General features: G+C 43.7%; 1 protein-coding gene across 1 annotated transcript; it reads left to right on the top strand.

Moving 5' to 3' along the window:
- The first annotated feature begins 3,296 nt into the window (after nucleotides 1–3,296).
- Nucleotides 3,297–8,300, top strand: LOC308575243 (T-lymphocyte surface antigen Ly-9-like). The gene is made up of 3 exons (XM_081173889.1): nucleotides 3,297–4,188; nucleotides 4,340–4,639; nucleotides 6,911–8,300. Exons 1-3 carry the CDS (start codon nucleotides 4,065–4,067, stop codon nucleotides 7,021–7,023), a joined length of 537 nt encoding a protein of 178 aa, XP_081030015.1. The 5' UTR covers nucleotides 3,297–4,064; the 3' UTR covers nucleotides 7,024–8,300.
- The last annotated feature ends 10,987 nt before the right edge of the window (nucleotides 8,301–19,287 follow it).

Raw genomic sequence — 19,287 nt, 5'->3', positions numbered from 1 at the left:
GATTTACACAGAGGAAAGTACAGAAACATTCTGAAGAGGAAGAGTCCGCAAGAAAAAGTCATATTTGCTCTCTATGGAAGTGTATCGTTGAATGTGGTTTGTGGGAGAGGAGAAGAATTGCTCTCTTTGCAAAGACTGGCTATTAAGAAAAGTCTTATGCTCATGAATGAATAATGTTGAGAAATTAAATTGCGAGAGGAGTCTCTGTCCCCCACAAGCACTGAGTCCCCGCTTCCATCGTAGGACTTGCCGAAACAAGAGCAACAGCTGCAACAGGGAGGTTGTGCCCGACGGAGAATGTTCCCGGCCGGGCGGAGCTGCAGAAGCGAGTTGCCCACGTCGCTGCGCGGCTTTCCTCCCTCTCCCGGCTCCTTGCAACAGGGAATGCCAGCGAGGGGCGTCTCTTCCTCTTGGTTTTAATGGCGAGGGACGGGGCCTTCTCCACCGCTGGGGCACCCCATTCCGAGAACGCCCTTTCCAAAAAAAGCAGCAGAAGTGTGCCAAGAGCAGGGCACATAGCTGTCAACTTTTCCCTTTTCTTGCGAGGAATCCTATTCGGAATGAGGGAATTTCACTTAAAAAAATGGAAACGTTGACAGCTCTGGCAGGGCAGTGTGAACTGGATCCTGCATCTCGACCCCGCTCTTCTGATCAACTTTCCCCTATTAACGCCAGAAATGTTTCCGGACGTTTCGACGGCTTTTCTCTGCAGCGCCTCTCTCGCCAGAGACTTCCCGGTAAATCATTCAGTGTGGGAAGCGGAGGCGCAGAGACACAGACAGACAGACAGAGACAGACAGACAGACAGACACACACACACACACACACAGAGAGAGAGAGAGAGAGAGAGAGAGAGAGAGAGAGAGAGAGAGGCCAGTAGAGGGCGCCCTCTCTTTGGAAGTCACTGCTTGTGGATACCGCGCAGGAGCCTTCATGGCATTGTTGTGGATGCCTACTAAGCAACTGCATTAGTTGTTATTACTGCTATTACTTAGCCGGCAGCTGGCAGCCTTCCTGGTAAGGAAAAGATGTCTCGTTTTGTTAGCCCCAAAATGGAAATCGAGCGAGATTCCCAACCAAAGAAACTGAAGCTGACAGAATATGCGCAGCTTGCAGACTTAACATATAGAATAAGAGAACAAGAAGAACATATGTTTAGAGAAGATTGGAAAACGTTTATTGAATATATGGGGGGGGGGAGATTGTGTACACCTGAAAATGCTGGCAGCATTAAGGTAAATTCAACATTGTAAATAAGTTTTGATGGAGGTAATAATGGAATACTGATCGGTTTAGTTGATATAAAATATGTAGGGATGTATGCTATGCAAAATGAACCATGGAAAGAGAAGAAGGGAAGTCATTGATATTTTAGGTTAAGGTAAAGGGACCCCTGACCATTAGGTCCAGTCGTAACCGACTCTGGGGTTGCGGCGCTCATCTCGCTTTATTGGCCAAGGGAGCCGGCGTACAGCTTCCGGGTCATGTGGCCGGCATGACTAAGCCGCTTCTGGCAAACCAGAGCAGTGCATGGAAACGCCGTTTACCTTCCCGCCAGAGTGGTACCTATTTATTTACTTGCACTTTGCTGTGCTTTCAAACTGCTAGGTTGGCAGGAGCAGGGATCGAGCAACGGGAGCTCACACCGTCGCGGGGATTCGAATCACTGACCTTCTGATCTGCAAGTCCTAGGCTCTGTGGTAAACCACCCGCGTCCCTTACCATTGATATTTTAAGGTTGTTTAAATGAATACTCTAAATTGTAAAACAGAAAATTTAATACAAATTACACACACACACACACACACACACACACACGGAAAAGATGTCTCAGAAAGAAAGTCCCTTTTGTGGATGTTGTGCCATGGGCACAGGTTGAAGACATAGGAGTCAAGATCCCTTCGCTGCCACCCCCAATAAAATATTTGAGGGGGCCACCCCCCCACCCCCCATTGATGGGTATTGCCATTCAAACAGTATGTGTGTGCCACGTCATGTGATTGATAATGCAGGATGGGGCTTCTGTTGCATTCTGACCTTTTCAGTTCTCCGAGATTGGGGAGAAGGAGGAAGTAATTCCCTCCCACTTTCAAGAGAATCACTCTCTGGTCTGCTGTCTCTCTGCTGGTTGTCCAGCAACCCTCCCACTGCTGTCTATCTCTCCCCCTTCTTGCAAGTTGTGCTTGTCTGCGCTATCTGAGTCAGGGAACTCTTGGGAAAGGGAGGTAGAGCCCATCCCCTTCTGCTCTGTCTGCGATCTTTCATCTCCAGAGTCAGACTCTGTCTCTCTTTGTACTGACAATCTTTCATCATCTTTCATCACCTGACTCTGGCTCTTCACCAGCACTCGATTCATCCACATCCCTGACATTAAAGGTCAGACCAAGAGGCACTTGGCCCCTGAGATTGACGTCCCCCATCCCTGGCTTAGGCAGAAGACAGGTAGTGTGAAGTGCAGGTATGTTAGGCCCAGATACCTCTCACTTTATAAATAAAGCCCTGACTGTTCCACACATAAATTTCACTTCAGAACCCCACTTCAGAGGCTTGAGACAGGGAGCCATTACCAGTTCTTACCTTGAGATTCTGGAGACTGGACCTAGGGCTTTGTTTGCTTTTGTACTAAGTAGTATTCAAATCTTGTTAAATAAATAAAATAAAGCGCCCAGCCTGAGGAAACTGACAGCCCATATCCTGCAAAAGGCAGAATTCCAGTCCTCCTGGTTCTGAATAAAGGGCTGGTTTCATCTGAGGATCACAGGGTGGTATGGAATATAAAACCACAAATCACATAGTAACAAACAAAACCATTCAAGCCCTAAATGGCCTTGGCCCAGTATACCTGAAGGAGCGTCTCCACCCCATCATTCAGCCCAGACATTGAGGTCCAGCGTCGAGGGTCTTCTGGCGGTTCCCTCCCTGAGAGAAGTGAGGTTACAGAGATCCAGGCAGAGGGCCTTCTCAGTGGTGGCGCCCACCCTATGGAACGCCCTCCTGTAAGATGCCAAGGTGATTAAAAATGATTTTAGAAAATATCTGAAGGCAGCCCTGTATCTGGAAAGTTTTAATGTTTGATGTTTCAGTATGATCTGATATATGCTGTGAACTACCCAGAGTGGCTGGGGAAACCCAGCCAGATGAGTGGGGTATTAATAACAATAATAATAATAATAGCAATACTCCCACAACAATTTAAAAGGCCATAGGTAGCTTAATCAGCCAAAGGCCTTGTTTTGGTCAGCAAAATAACTTCCATCAATAACATGAGGCTGGTGCAGAAAAGGAGGCAATGTGGTGGTAAATTGTTTCTATGATACTGTATCCTGAAAAGGAAGTGAGATGTCGCAGAGAAGATAAGGGCCCAAAAGAAAAAGCGGAAACTGCTGCGGTTGGGGGGCTGTGGTCAAAGCAGGAGGGGCTTAGCCATGCACAGTGGAGCCCATTCCAGCTCTGAAACGGGACAGTGGCAAAGAAGATGGAGTCCCAAACCACTTGGCTAATTCTGTTGCTTTGGACTATCCAATCCGCAGGTGAGACAGGACATCTGGCAGGACATCTGCGGCCAGATGGGACCCAGGATGACTCAGGGTCCTCCTTCCATGGGTCCAGAGGCTGATTTCTTTGTTTTGCATGGGTGATCTTTCCCAGTAGAAATAAGAATGACGACACAAGATTTTAAGGGTTAAGAGAAGCAAGGGCTGTTTGGGGGAGGAGGGTTTTTTGTGTGAAAGGTGAACGTAACGACTGAATGCAGATGGAAGTTTCAAGGACTGTGAACAGTGTGCCGATATCGTTTTTATTGGGACATAAACATTCTCCCTCACCTTTCTCTTTTATAAATAGGGCCTCTAAATAATCCAGAAGAGGTTCCTCCCCAGTATCAGGTAAGCTGGACCGTAGGAGGATCAGTCTTGCTGCACGTGAACGTGTCCTCAGAAGAAACCGTAGACAAAATTGAATGGGATTTCAAGCTTAAAACTGGTTTGGAACTCTGGTTTGCTGAATCCAGGGGTAGAAAGCTGGAGAGGCCTCATCCAAGAGACAGATTTGGGCAGCGGCTAGAAATGGTCAATGAGACCACACTGAGGATCAAAGATCTGAAGATGGAGGACAGTGGAGCATACAGGGCTCGCGTGAGCTTTGCTACACAACACTTTCAAGATCAAACATTCCTCCTCACTGTATACGGTAAGTGGTTGTTTTCTCACTTGTGTTTGATGCTTAACCGAGCATGGAAAAGGACCCAGCCCTTCCCATCCCTTGCTGTCTTTTTACTGGGCTGTTACTGACACCCGTCAGTGGCACCGATGGCACAAACTTTCCCTACATTTCCCCACAGAGCCGGTCCCAGAGCTGAAGATTCTCCCCCGAAATGTGTCCAATACTCCATATGGCTGCAATGTGACCTTGCAATGTCAGGTGTCCGGAATGGGAGAATTTAACATCTCCTGGAGAAGAGGGAACCCCCTCAGGGACATAGAAGTTGGGTCGGACTGGTTCCAGCTCTCTAACAATGGCAAGGACCTCCACTTGTCCTGGTGGCTCAACTCCTCAGAGCCCAATTTCACCTGCCTGGTCACCAGTCCAGACGATCAGAAGAACATCTCCTTCAGTGTGCTTAATATTTGCCAGACTAGGGGTGAGTTGGCTGCAAACCTGTGGGTGAATTGGAGGGGTTACTGGTTGTTGTTTTTTAATGTATTTTTATTAAAGATTTTCTTAGTTTACAAAAGTATGTGCAATATCTCTCTCTCTCTCTCTCTCTCTCTCTCTCTCTCTCTCTCTCTCTCTCTCCTCCAAGTAACATTTTTTACAAATCAGTTTCATTTGCTGAGACATTAAGAAGAAGAAGGGGAAAGGGGGGAGAGATGATGATGATGATGATGATAACAACAACAACAACAACAACAACAACAACAATAATAATAATAATAATAATTTATACTCCGCCCTCCCCAGCCAAGGCTGGGCTCACCTGGGTGGGGTCAGGTGGCAATGTTTCTATTATACTTAGTATATGTGGGGGTTTGTGTCAGCGTCCCTGGTGCAGGTTCTGTGCTATTTGCTTGTGTTCCTTTGGTGGTAAGGAGGTTGGAGTTGGCCTGGGGTGTAGCTCTTCATTTATGGTTGGCTGTGGTGGTCTTTGTTTTCATGTGTGAGTGGGGTGGGTGGGTGTTTTGGATCAGGTTAGCCATACAGTGGTACCTCTGGTTACGTACTTAATTCGTTCCGGAGGTCTGTTCTTAACCTGAAACTGTTCTTAACCTGAAGCACCACTTTAGCTAATGGGGCCTCCCGCTGCCGCCGCACGATTTCTCTTCTCATCCTGAAGCAAAGTTCTTAACCCAAGGTATTATTTCTGGGTTAGCAGAGTCTGTAACCTGAAGTGTATGTAACCCGAGGTACCACTGTATTGATTTGTGTGCTGTTGGTGGATTTTTGTCATTGTCTTGTTGGGCTGTGTATGTGATAAAGGGGTGCTGCTTCGGTTTAAATATTTACAATGGTACCTCAGTTTATAAGCTTAATCTGTTCCGGAAGACCATTCTTAAACCAAAACCGTTCTTAAACTGAGGCGCGCTTTCCCTAATGAGGCCTCCCGCCGGCGGTGCCCTTCACCTTTCAGATTTGGTTCTTAGACCGAGGTAAAGTTCTCAGACCAAGACACAATTTCCGGTTTTGTGGACTTTGTAAACCAAATCGTTCTTAAACCGGACTGTTCTTAAACCGGGGTACCACTATGCTTGTGTTTAGGTTTGCCATCTGCCGTGTATAATACAGGATTTCCGTATTTCAATATAAAATGCTACGTCCTGTATTGATACAGTTTTATCCTGTAGTTCAGGTCCTCTCTCTCTCTCTGCCGAGTTAGGGGTCCTCTCCAAATGCCCGTGTTTGAAAGGATGTGTGAAAGGTCATGAATTAGTCATGTATTCATGCTCTGGGTAGCCAAGCACAGACAGATTTACGAACGCGTGTGTATGTGTGTGATAAATTCCAGAGGAGCCAAGCTGTTAGGCTGCAATAGATGGTAATGGATTGCCCTGAAGTCATATCAGCACCAGAGGAAAAGAAAAACTGCCCCCAACTGCCCTGCCCTTCCCCAACCCATTCTGTATTTTGCCAGAACAAAGCTGGCAAACCTACTTGTGTTTCTTCTTGTGTTTTATTCTGTGAACTGTCCTGAGATATAACAACAACAACAATTTATTATTTATACCCCACCCATCTGGCTGAGTTTCCCCAGCCACTCTGGGTGGCTCCCAATCGAGTGTTAAAAACAATATTAAAAACTTCCCTAAACAAGGCTGCCTTCAGATGTCTTTTAAAGATAAGATATCTCTTGATGAAGGGCGGTATATAATTTTAATAAATAAAATAATAAATAAACAAACAAGTCTTTAACTCAAATATGTTTTTAAAAGAAGAAAACTGGGCCAGGGAAGTAAAATGTTTATTGGGGTTCACCGTCTGCAAATTGCGGAGAGGCATAGCAAAATCTTCTTTTAATGCAGATCTTCCCCCCTGGATTTTCTCTGAGCGGGGTCTCACATTCTGAAATGACAGCCCAGTGCCTGAACATTCACAGGTCTGGGAACTTTGCAAACCAACCAGAGCTCTGCTGTCGAAGGTTGCAAGATGTCAGAGCACATTTGGGTCTGTCAGAAGCCATCTGGAGCACACATTCTCCAGCTCAGGACCATGGATGAAGGGGGCTCGGCCCCAAGGTTTACCACTGGGGTAGCCAGGGCAGGCCCACAATATTAGCCTGACCCAACAGCAGGGCTCTTTTGTGTTCTTACGTTCATAGCTTTTGGGGGGAGGTATTGGGAGGCTCTCATCAGGAGTAGGACATCCCCAGATATTTTCTGATGGCTCCCTCTTTCAATGTCTTCTCTTTCCCTTACAGGAGAAAACATCCCTATGTCTTGGGTAAGCCTGAGAGTTATCTTCATTCTTCTAGGACTCTTGGTGCAGATCACAGTTCTCACCTTGGTGTACATATTTGGAAGAAAGGAATAGCACTGAATCTGCTGAAGTCCTTTGAGGGAGACCCATGTGAATCCCACAATATTCCCTTTTTAAAATCCATTTGTCTGACATGTTTAATTTGCACTTTTTAGTCCCTACCTGCAGCCTTGAAAATTCTGATGAGAGAACGCTTCTCGTTTCTAAAGGTGTATTTTGGGAATATTTTGTTTGGAAAGGAGGTGGAATAAACAAATTTTGATGGTTTTTCTGCCTTCTGGAGAGACCATCTCATCAGGAGGTCTCTATGGTCCTTTCAGGACTTGTTGATGAACTTTTTAGCAAGCCTTTTGAGTGGGGATATTTTTATACCCACCTGAATTTGAAATTGTTTTTATAGCTGTTTTTATTGTTGATGTTTCTTATTGTTAAATTGCTTTGGATGTTTCATGGGACGTGATGCATAAATGAAAGAAATAAAAAAAAAATAAAGCAGGGTGATCTTCTTCACTAAACCAGGGAGGCTGGGAGTTGTAGTCCAACAAGAGGAGGATGACATTAATAATGCATTTTATTTGGGAAAATTGCTTGCAAAAATGTCAATATTTAAGAAAATTGCATGTCAAGTCATTTTATTACCAGTTTCAAAACAAAGAACACCGCTTACAAAATTTAAAAGCTCAGAACAAAGTAAAAAACAACAACTGTAAAACCACATATACATGCAAAAAAAGGTAAATTGGGGAAAAATGCACTCTAAAATGCTAGTGAATTGTCACAAGGTCTTAAAAATATCCACAAACTGATTTGGAAATGTAGTTAATTGTATTAAATATACATGAGAAACAGATATAACTTAAGGGTGTGGAAACCAAGACCACCCCAAATTGGTTAGGATCCTGATTTGGATCTGTCCCTGATTTGCTTTGGATCAATTTGGACCCAATTCAACTCAATTCCAGTGCATTCATTTGCACTGGGAAACCAAAACAGCCACACACACCCGTGCGTCGCTCGATGTAGGTGCATGAAATTTGGAGACATTGTATTCCTTCAAGAGGTGGTTAACCCCATCAAATTTCAAATAGGGTTTGTGCAAGCCACCTTTAAAGCTTGCAGAAAGAAAGAAAGAAAGAAAGAAAGAAAGAAAGGAAGGAAGGAAGGAAGGAAGGAAGGAAGGAAGGAAGGAAGGAAGGTTGGTTTTAGTGCTCATTCATGCCAGTCCACATGCTCCTGTTTCGCCTGTTCCATGAAGTTTTTTTTAATTAAACTTTATACTTTATACACTCTGTGTGATGCTTCTGACTGTGTACAATGTACTCAAAAGACTCTCCGCCTCTCTCTCACACACACACAAAAACGACAATGTATTAGTAAAGACACAGGAAACAGATTTAAATGAAATGCAAACCTAATCTAAAAAAGAAAACCTTTTTTTAAAAAAATATTTTTATTAAGAATTTCAACATAACAATTTATCAAAAATACATCATCCTCATTTCCTCCCCCCATTTCCCCCTCCCCCCATAAAAGAAAAATCCACCTTCCCACTCCCCCCCCCCCAGCTTCCCTCAGCTCCTCTCTCTGGTTTCTCAGCACATGTTATTTTCTGTATGTTTAAAATTGTAAAGATCCTCAGTTTATCTATCTGTATATTACCAATAAAGAGTTTGTGAATGTTTATTCAAAACCTGCCAAGGAGTCCAGTTCATTTTGTTGTTTCTTTAAATACTTCATAAAAGGTTCCCATTCTTCTTTAAAGCCACAGTTATCCTTGTCATGTAGTTTATGTGTCAGTTTTGCAAATTCTGCATAGTCCACCAGTTTCTCTTGCCACAGTCCTTTAGTCGGGATTTCCTCGTTCTTCCATCCTTGTGCTATTAAGACTCTTGCCGCCGTTGTCACATACATAAAAATGTTTTTTAGTTTCCTTGGCAGGTCTTTTCCTACAATCCCTAACAAGAAAGCTTCAGGCTTTTTTTTACAAATGTTAATTGGAACATTTTCTTCAACTCATTGTACGACTATCAGTTAGGTCAAAAGTGTTTTGTTTTTATCTCTAGGGAAACTGATATGTCATCTGGACATGGAAAACCCATACCACAAAAATAAAGAAACAGGCAACCTTCAAGCCAATTTTTGAGACAGTGCAGATAAGCCCCACCCCACACACAGAGGTGACAAAATACTAAGAAATACAGGCACAGCTGTAAATGAAACACAAAAAAGAGGGACAAAATGTGTAGGGGGGAGTATAAGGGAAGGGACACAGCCTACAGAACTAGATGCAACTGAGTTTGATTGGGTAATGATGGAAAAGAATTTGGAAGCAAACAGGCATATAAGAAAGGCTGAAACAAAATTTTAAAAATCCTTCCAGTAGCACCTTAGAGACCAACTAAATTTGTTATTGGTATGAGCTTTCCTGTGCATGCTCACTTCTTCAGATACCTACCTGTAACAAGAAAGGCTGGTTATTGGTCTGGATAAACAAAAGATGAGCTGACCAAATTCCATCAAACTTCCTAACATTCAGAGAGAGCCATGTGCAGCTGCCCTCTCTGCATCCTTGTGTTCTCCTTATAAGGTGCCATTTGGAAAATTTCCAACACTTTGGAGACTGGCTGTCTGGCTTTCTGAGAGTTTTGACCTCCAGAATAGTCCAAATCACTCCTGATCAATGTGAATTGTTGGGACTCATTTTGTAGCTGCATAGACCCAATTCACACTTGGTTCAAATTGGCCTGATTGCACAGCCATCATATAAACTGAAATTGAGAGACTTTATGTGAGAGCCAAGCCAATATTCTTCAGCTTTGAGAAGTAACATCTAAAACGGACATCCTCGTGCAGCACAAGAGGCCAGCGGAAGGTGACAAGATGTGATCAGATATATTTAAAATGAGGCACGAACTTTCTTGGTGTTTCCTGGCCTGCATTTTCACACCTTGGCTCTTTGATGTTCAAAGGAAGATAATTTGGACCCCAGTTGATATTTATAACACAACTAGGCAGACAGCCAACACCTTCTGTTTCTGAGAAGGGGGACAAGAGGGGCACAAAACACTCACCTAGCTCAGTCTCTGACTCACTCGGCCACTTTTAGCAGCTTTTACATAGGAACTTCTTATTTTCCTGAAAGTAGTTACATTCACTGAGAAGTTGAACAAACACTAATAAGGCACAAGGATACAAGGGGGTCAATTCCACTGCAAAGACGCCAAATGTAACCATTGCATAAGGGTCGCCTTAAGACATGGGTAGGCAAACTAAGGTCTGGGGTCCGGATCCAGCCCAATCGCCTTCTCAGTCTGGCCTGCAGATGGTCTGGGAATCAGCTTGTTTTTACATAAGTAGAATGTATCCTTTCATTTAAAATGCATCTCTGGGTTATTGTGGGGCACAGGAATTCGTTCGTTCTTCTTCTTCTTTTTTCCAAAATAAAGTCCAGCCCCCCACAAGGTCTGAGGGACAGTGGACTGCTGAAAAAGTTTGCTGACTCCCACCTTAGGGGTTCACATTTACAAGTAGTGAAGAAACAATTACAAGAAAGAAAGAAAACTAGATACAATTTAAAATTACCTGGATACAATTACAAAAAATAAATAAATACTTGGATACAAGTACAAAACTAGAGATAGGGGAAATTCAGGATATAGGGTAATAGGCAGTGCAGGGAAGAAAGAAAAGGCAAATGAGACTTTCTCATGCAGAGCTAAGGCCCTTTTATTTCTTCAGTGGACCATGACAGGGACCCTGAAATGGAGTTTTAAAAAGTGTTGTAGGAAAATGTGTCAAGAAGAAGAAGAGGAGTTTGGATTTGATATCCCTCTTTATCACTACCCGAAGGAGTCTCAAAGCGGCTAACATTCTCCTTTCCCTTCCTCCCCCACAACAAACACTCTGGGAGGTGAGTGGGGCTGAGAGACTTCACAGAAGTGTGACTGGCCCAAGGTCACCCAGCAGCTGCATGTGGAGGAGCGGAGACGCGAACCCGGTTCCCCAGATTACAAGGCTACCGCTCTTAACCACTACACCACACTGGCTCCACAAGGGGGCACCACTCTGCAGGAAGAGGGTAAGCATGCTTTTGTGTGTTAGGATCTGCCAAGCCCTCCTAGGCAAGGAAGTAATATTCAAGGACACAATCCAGCCAGGCAAAAACGCTCCAGGAAGCGGCAAAGCAGGACCAGTGAGGGGAGTATCCTTAGTTATAAAATAAATCAGCCACAGAGAGGTATCTAAAGCCCACTCTTCCCAAAAACTTTACACTCCGTTGCTTTGGGCGAGGGTAGCTAGGCAGATCTCAAGAATATTGCCTACCCTTCCTTCCTTCCACTGTTCAAGCAAAGCAAAAACCAGCGTCTTTCCTTCTTTCCAAACGAACAATATTTTCTCCTGCTGCATAAATCAGGGTCTGATCAGGGGGTGCCTCTTTGCTTGGCAATTACATCCAGATTCAAAAATATTCCACTGCTCAGCATGGTAGCTTGCTGAGGCTGCCCTTGGATTGGGTAATTGACCCAGCGCCATCACCTTCTCATCTGGGAGGTGGGGATTTCCACACACACCCCACACACACACAATCAAAAAAGGCATTAATGGATGACCATAGGTTGTGCCCCTTTGATACCCTCAAAGAGTTACAGGGGCCTTGCCCCTTACACACACCATATTTTTGCTGTCTGGGACCCCTCCCTGGCATCTTGGTGTCTGGGAGGTAGCATGCCATGTTTGCTGCAAAACAGGAAGTCACCATCTAGCCATCAGGATAGTGTTGGAGTAATTGGAGATGAGAAGGCATTAATTTCTTTCATGAGCGTAAATCAGTCAAGCCGGTTGCTGTGCCCCAACTATATCTGTGATTAATGCATGCCAAATCAGTCGTTTGTCTGTTAGCCTGCAGTTACAGATAGGTAGCCGTGTTGGTCTGCCATAGTCAAAATAAAAAATTCCTTCCAGTAGCACCTTAAAGACCAACTAAGTTAGTTCTTGGTATGAGCTTTCGTGTGCATGCACACTTCTTCAGATACACTGAAACAGAAGTTGCCAGACCCTTCTATATAGAGTATGTGTATCTGAAGAAGTGTGCATGCACACGAAAGCTCATACCAAGAACTAACTTAGTTGGTCTTTAAGGTGCTACTGGAAGGAATTTTTTATTTTGACTATAGTCTGCAGTTAGTCAGTGTTACTCGTCTAGTGCCACATCTTGAATTGCTGGACTTATTTAGAGTAATGGAGATGCATTGTGCTTGTCTATATCTGCATATATCTGTATCTGGAAAAGCCCAAAAGCTGTATGCATCTGTGTCCAGAACTGCTTTACTGAGCCTTACTTTCTGAAACAGTAAACCCATCCCTGCTTCCATGTGGTGACTGGTACTGGAAGCAACTTCCACTGCTGGGTATCTCACCTGAGATACCTAATACCAACTTGCCCTTCTGCATATATAGCTAACACATAAACCAATGGTCTGATTCAGCATAAGGAAGCTATCCCTATTCTTCTTTTGCTGGGCTCCATCTCCCATCAGCCCCTGTCAGCATAGTCAATGCTCAGAGATGATAGGAATTGTAGTCCAGTAACACCTGGAGGTTGACAGGGTTTTCCAATCTATTTCGCAGACTTGGTGGACTCTGTTGGTACTGAATTTTATAACAAGGAAATTAAAAGAGACCAGGAGACAAATCTTTCCTTGCATAGAGTATTTATTGAGAAGCAAGGATGAAGTGAACAGATCAAGACCAATTTTCAATAGGACTACTCTGAGCAAGATGTAATTGGGTACATGTCTCCTTGGAAGGCAAGTAAGAACAGCTACGAAACCAGCTACGACCTTTTCTAACTACTAAGTTAGACCCAAAACCTGATAGTTTGGGTCAATTGTGGAGGTAGCGGTGGTTGGTTGTCCTCAGAAAATGATGTCCATTTTGAGAAGTGTAAGAGCAAGTAACAAATTTAAATTACTTTACGAACACCACCTCACATCCCACCAGATTCAACTAAAGTTGAATTAAATCCAATTTACCTGTGACAGCTGAAGAAAAGAAGTCAGGAGGAGGCGACAGAAGCAGTTGGAAGTGTTGGACAATGTTGAGAGCTTTTATACAAGTTCTGTAGGAGCCAGAAGGCAGCCTTGGCCACTGACACTATCATTTGCTGCCTGCCTCAAGTCAAAGGGCTCCAATCACAGGTTTCTTCTGGTTTATTATCACCCACCCCTTCCTAATCCCGGGATTTGGGGTGTGTCCATCCTGTCCTGCTTTCTCCTTTCAATAAAGACTATTACAAGTCTAAGTGGCACACAGCTGGTTAGTTTTCTGGAAGCAGACCACTAATTTTAAAGGTCAGTCACAATGGCTATTTTCTTCAGGACAATTTGGGCACCAATTTCACAGTATGCTGACTACATCTTGGCCTTCAGATTATTGGGGCTTAATTTGGAAGTAGGGATGCAGGAGAAAATTGACCAGGTACACATTTTAAGCCAAATCTATCAAATCCACACTTTCTGAAACAATATGAAAACTGAATCACTGAATATTTTGATATAGTTCTCCCACCCAAGAGTGTTTATAGCTATACATATTTTACAGAAATTAGAGGTTATTGGTGTCCAGACTAGGGATACTACAGCAGTAGGATTATTTCTGTACTGGCTGTGGGTTGGAATAGAAACCCTTTCAAGTTCTCCCCACCTCTTTGAGTTATATCTTATCCAGAGCAGACCCATTGAAATCAATGGGAATGACCATTCCATTGAGTTCACTGAGTCGGCTCTTAGTACAACCCAATGATTCCGAGATCACCGGCCTGCTATCAAAGGAGGGAGGGAGTTTGCCACATGCTTTGGGAAGGTGTATGAGGAGCACACATAGAACAGTGCTCCAGCCTGGGAGAAGGGCTTAGGGAAGCCTGGACAAACATGTCCCTACAACATCCCTGCCTCTTCATTGGCCCATTTTGCAGCAGTTGTGGCTTTTGACATTGCAGGACCCATTTCAACCCTTCCTCAAAGGCTTCACGAATGGGAATTACATTTCTCCACCTGATCTGTTCTGTTCAAGCCGAGAGTTTTCCACCACATCCGTAAATTACAACATGTAATGGCAGTTAAAGGAAAAAGTGGGGACTTAATGGTCATATGAGACCACCCACAGTGACTCCCTCAAAGATGTCAGTGATCAGCGATAAGAGTATCATGTTCCCAAGTTTTCAGAAGATCTTGTAAATTAATACAAGAACCTTAAACCTGTCCTAGTGGTGTATGGGCAAGTAGTATAAGCTTTTGACCACCAGAATTCTGCGCTGGTAATAGTCTGTCACCATCAACAGTGTAGCCTGAGCCAGTACCACCTGGAGCCTCCAGACCAGGCCCAAGAATGGCCCAAGAGGTGGCATATTGCAATAATCTGGTATTCAAGTTACCAATGGATGGATCACCATAGCCAGACTATCCCTTTGCAAGAAAGGCCATAGGTGACATACCAGATGTAGATGGTAGAAGATACTCCTAGCTGCTGCGGCTACCTGAACCTCCAGCTACAAAGACAGATCAGGAAGCACCAGAAACCTTCCCTGTTGCTCAGAGGGGGCTCCTAGCTCTGTTGAAATTAGGCTTGTAAGAAATAGTGTTACTGTACATGCCACCCCCAATCTCTGCCGAGCAGTGACAAGAGAATAATACTAAAAATAATTTATTATTTATACCCCGCCCATCTGGCTGGGTTTCCCCAGCCGCTCTGGGCTTACCTTGTATTTCATTTTGGACAACTAGATATAGCAGTGTCTTTGTGAAATATGTCTGTTGTCTTTGTCCATGGAGTTTTCTTGGCAGAGAGACTGGAGCGGCTTGCCGGTACCTGCTCCAGGTGGATCACGTTTGGTCAAAACTCTCCACTGTGACCTGTCCATCTTGGGTGGCCCTGCATGGCATAGCTCATAGCTTCTCTGAGTTATTCAAGCCCCTTCGACATGGCAAGGTTTATTTGCCTGCGCCTAGATGGAGACAGTTCCCGGCATCCACATCATAAAAGACACCTTTGTTGTTCTAAGAGCAGCAAGCCTGAATCTACAAGCAGAGGAATGAACCATGCTGCCCATGCCTCATTGTTATGGCTTGTCCTCCTCAGACCCCATCCCCATGGTGTTCTCGCCACTTCCTCCTCCTCCTTCTTCCCAGAACCACTTGCAGAAATAACTTTTCCTCTTTCCACAGCATTGCCCACTGTCCCTTTCCCTCTGTGCTGGGCAGAGAGTCTTATGTTCTGTGGCTGCATGACCATTGTCAAACAAACCAAGCCATTGCCAGCCTTCAACGACCCACCCCCTGTGAGCCATCACTAGCTAGCTAGTGTTATTCCTAGCCCTTGCTAAATTCACAAATTTATTAGTTTGCTGAAATTTGAACCCTTTGTTGAATCTTGAGGTCTTGCCCCCCAAAAAAAAACCTTATAACAAAACCTTATAACAATTGAGAGCCAGTGTGGTTTAGTGGTTAAGAGCGGTAGTCTCGTAATCTGGGGAACCGGGTTCGCTTCCCTGCTCCTCCACCTGCAGCTGCTGGGTGACCTTGGGCTAGTCACTCTTCTCTGAAGTCTCTCAGCCTCACTCACCTCACAGAGTGTTTGTTGTGGGGGAGGAAGGGAAAGGAGAATGTTAGCAGCTTTGAGACTCCTTAAAGGGAGTGAAAGGTGGGATATCAAATCCAAACTCCTCCTCCTCCTCCTCCTCCTCCTCCTCCTCCTCCTCCTCCTCCTCTTCTTCTTCTTCTTCTTCTTCTTCTTCTTCTTCTTCTTCTTCTTCTTCTATTGAGCAATACTATTGGCTCATCTTGCACAGCATTGTTTTACTCCAAGGGTAACCAGTGAGATGACTTCTAGATATTGTGGGACCGGAACTCCCATCTTCTCCTGCTAGCATGAATAATGGATAGGGATTATGGGACACACCATCTTGATCATTTTTGGTCTTTATTATTTGGGAGTTGCTTGCTAGGGTTGCCATATTTCAAAAAGTGAAAATTCGGACACATGAGGTGGTTTTTTTTGGTGAAATTTGAGCTATTTTAAGGAAATTCGCTTTCATCTACACTGCCAACATGGCTTGACATACGTCCAGATTTGCCCAGATGTTCCAGCAATTCCAAACAGCAGAAAACCAGCTATGTCTTGGAAATTCTGGACATAGGGAAACCCTAGCAGCAGCTCACCAGTGTTTCAACTAGGAGTCTTTTCTCTCTCTCTCTCTCTCTCTTTTTAAATATTTTTTATTAATTTTCCAATGTAAAATTATAGAAAGAATAACATCCAATTTATCACCAACATCATCTTTTTTGACTTCCCTCAGCTCGTCTGATAATTCTCCGTCTTAATCACTTCTTTCACATTCGCTAATTTATATTGCACTATAATAATAACTTAACCTTTCTTATTCTTTGTGTGTTTTTTTACAATATTTCTACTATTAATTCTCACAGAGCTTCTTGAAAACTTACAAACGTTGCCTGATCATTACATATACTTTCCATATAATCTGTAAATTTAGTCCAGTCCTCAGTGAACTTCTGGTCTCGTCAGTTCCGGACCCTTCCTGTTAGTTTATCAAGTTCTGCGTAGTCCGTTAATTTCATCCTCCATTCTTCAATCGTAGGTAATTCTTCTTGTTTCCATTTTTGGGCCAACTAGGAGTCTTATTCTCAGTCCTACCTGGAGATGCCAGTGGTTGCAAAGGGGACAATTTGCATGCGAAACATGCTCTTCCACTGACCTGCAGCCCTTCCTGGCCCTAAAAAGTTGGGTAAGCTCACCATGGCAAAATAATATATATGCTGGCGATTTGATACATGATTTGTGAAGGCAGAATGGGCCTAGCTGAGAAAGGTCACCCAGTCCTGGTCAAAGCCCCAGACAGACATGCCAGAAAGAAGTAGGATTGGTTTGATGTTAATTAGCACCCAACCTATTATTTGGATGTCTGCTGTTGTGTGACCCGAGGCTAGCCAAGGTTGTCAGAGCAAGAGCACCTGCTGTTTTTCATTTAGCTTCAGCTTTAATGAGTGATGTGCCCATAAATCTGATAATTTTTTCTCCTTCGTTCCTTTTTTAAAAATTGCATGTGTCTACCATCTCATATGAAAGAGATCAAAGCAACTGTTCAAATGACTAAGCAGCTCAAACAGCTTATGTATAAGCATTTGAATTTAATTCTATGCCTCCATCAAATCAAATCAAAGGGAGGGGAGGGGAGGTGCTAAATAAGGTTCAGTCATACACCAGGCAGTGATGCTTGATCATAATTGGCTTTGAGAATGAGCTTAAAGGTAGGGGAATCACACTTCCCCTGTTGTGTTTAATTAAGTTACTTTATTTTTCTGTGGCATTTTGTTTTAAAAGTTGTTTCAAGCTTCCATGATGATCTGTCTGTATCTACCTATCTTTCTACTCATTACATAAATATATGCAGAGTATCATCATAATACAGTGGTACCTCAGTTTTCTAATGTCTCCGTCGATGGACATTTTGGTTTACAAATGCTGTAAAGTCAGAAGTAAATGCTTCGGTTTTCGAACATGCCTCAGAAATCAAACATGCCACGCGGCTTCCACTGAGTCCAAGATGCTGAGAACTAGCTGTCGGCTGTTGAGTCCTCGGTTTTTGAATGTTTCAGAACCTGAACGGTCTTCTGGAATGTATTACATTTAAAAACCAAGCTATAATAATAATAATAATAATAATAATAATAATAATAATAATAATAATAATAATTTATTATTTATACTCCGACCATCTGGCTGAGTTTCCCCAGCCACTCTGGGTGGCTCACAATCAAGTATTAAAAACAGTACAGCATTAAATATTAAAAACTTGGCTAAATAGGGCTGCCTTCAGATGTCTTTTAAAGATAGGATAGCTGCTCATTTCCTTCACATCTGAAGGGAGGGTGTTCCACAGGGTGGGCGCCACTACCGAGAAGGCCCTCGGTCTGGTTCCCTGTAACCTCACTTCTCGGAACGAGGGAACCGCCAGAAGGCCCTCGGCGCTGGATCTCAGTGTCCGGGCTGAACAGTGGGGGTGGAGACGCTCCTTCAGGTATACAAGCTACCACTGTACCAAGAGATTGTGTGATACACTGGTTGGTGTGTTGGGCTAGGGCCCAGGATTTGAAACTTCTGCCATGAAACTTGCTGGGGAACCTGGGGTAAACAACATCCCACAGTCCAGTCAAGTTGTTGTGATGATTAAATAAGAGAGGTGGGATCATGTATATCCCACCTTCTGCTCATTGGAAGAGCAAAACACAGGTAAAAATATTCAAAGAAGTATCGCGTACTGGATAACACAAGATGTTACACAGTATGGGGAGAGACTTGAGGGAATGTATGGATCTATCTCACTCTAGCACAGTGGTTCTCAACCTTGGGTCCCCAGATGTTTTTGGCCTACAACTCCCATGATCCCTATTTCACAGGGCCAGTGGTCAGGGATGATGGGAGTTGTAGGCCAAAAACATCTGGCGACCCAAGGTTGAGAAAGGCTGCTCTGGCATGTGCGCCTTTCATCCTGGCTTCCCATTAATCTGTGAGCAGTTGATTATTATTATTATTTTAAAAAAGAGAGTCCAAAATAACCTATTTTTAAAAAAGCATTTTCTCACAAAATAACACATTAGAAGCAGTTCTGAACATAGTGAGCCTAGACCACCGACCAGGTAGCTGACATTAGATGGGACACACGTTGGGATACAGCAGACTCTGACAGGATGTGATGTAGCCACAAGACATCTTGGAGGGATGAAGCTGGGTCTGAAAACTCCTTTATAAACTCCTTTATAAAGACGTTGAACATCAACGGGCCCAGGATAGAACCCAGCGGCACCCCACTTGCCCCTTGAGTTGAATTAGGTAGACTTGGTTTAAAGTGAACATCTGCAGGAATTTTAAGGGAAATTTAAAAAGGACCTCTGTAAAACAAAGGAAACTGTCCCAGAATGGGAGGGTGGAGTTTACAAACACCTCTAGGATACAGTTCACTGGGGGCTAACAGCCTTGGCATGTGTATGAAAAGGAGGAAAATAACAATTTTTTAAAGTGCACTAAATCACAGTTATTAACAGCTAGATAATGAAAGAGCATTGGCAGTGTATAATATGAAGATAATAAACACAGGTCAGATTTGGAACGTTTGCATAAAAACAGGTTAGATTGACTACTAAGCACCTTGGGGCGCAGAACACCTGTAGACATTTTAGGCTTCAAGGGAGGGACTTGCTCTCCTTGCACTGTATAAAAGGATGTTTGAGTCGCGATTCTTCC

The sequence above is a fragment of the Podarcis bocagei genome (genome assembly GCF_964188305.1).
Source record: "Podarcis bocagei genome assembly, chromosome: 16".
NCBI lineage: Eukaryota > Metazoa > Chordata > Lepidosauria > Squamata > Lacertidae > Podarcis > Podarcis bocagei.
Note: the sequence above shows the minus strand (reverse complement) of the source record. Positions and strands in the feature narration are given on the sequence as shown.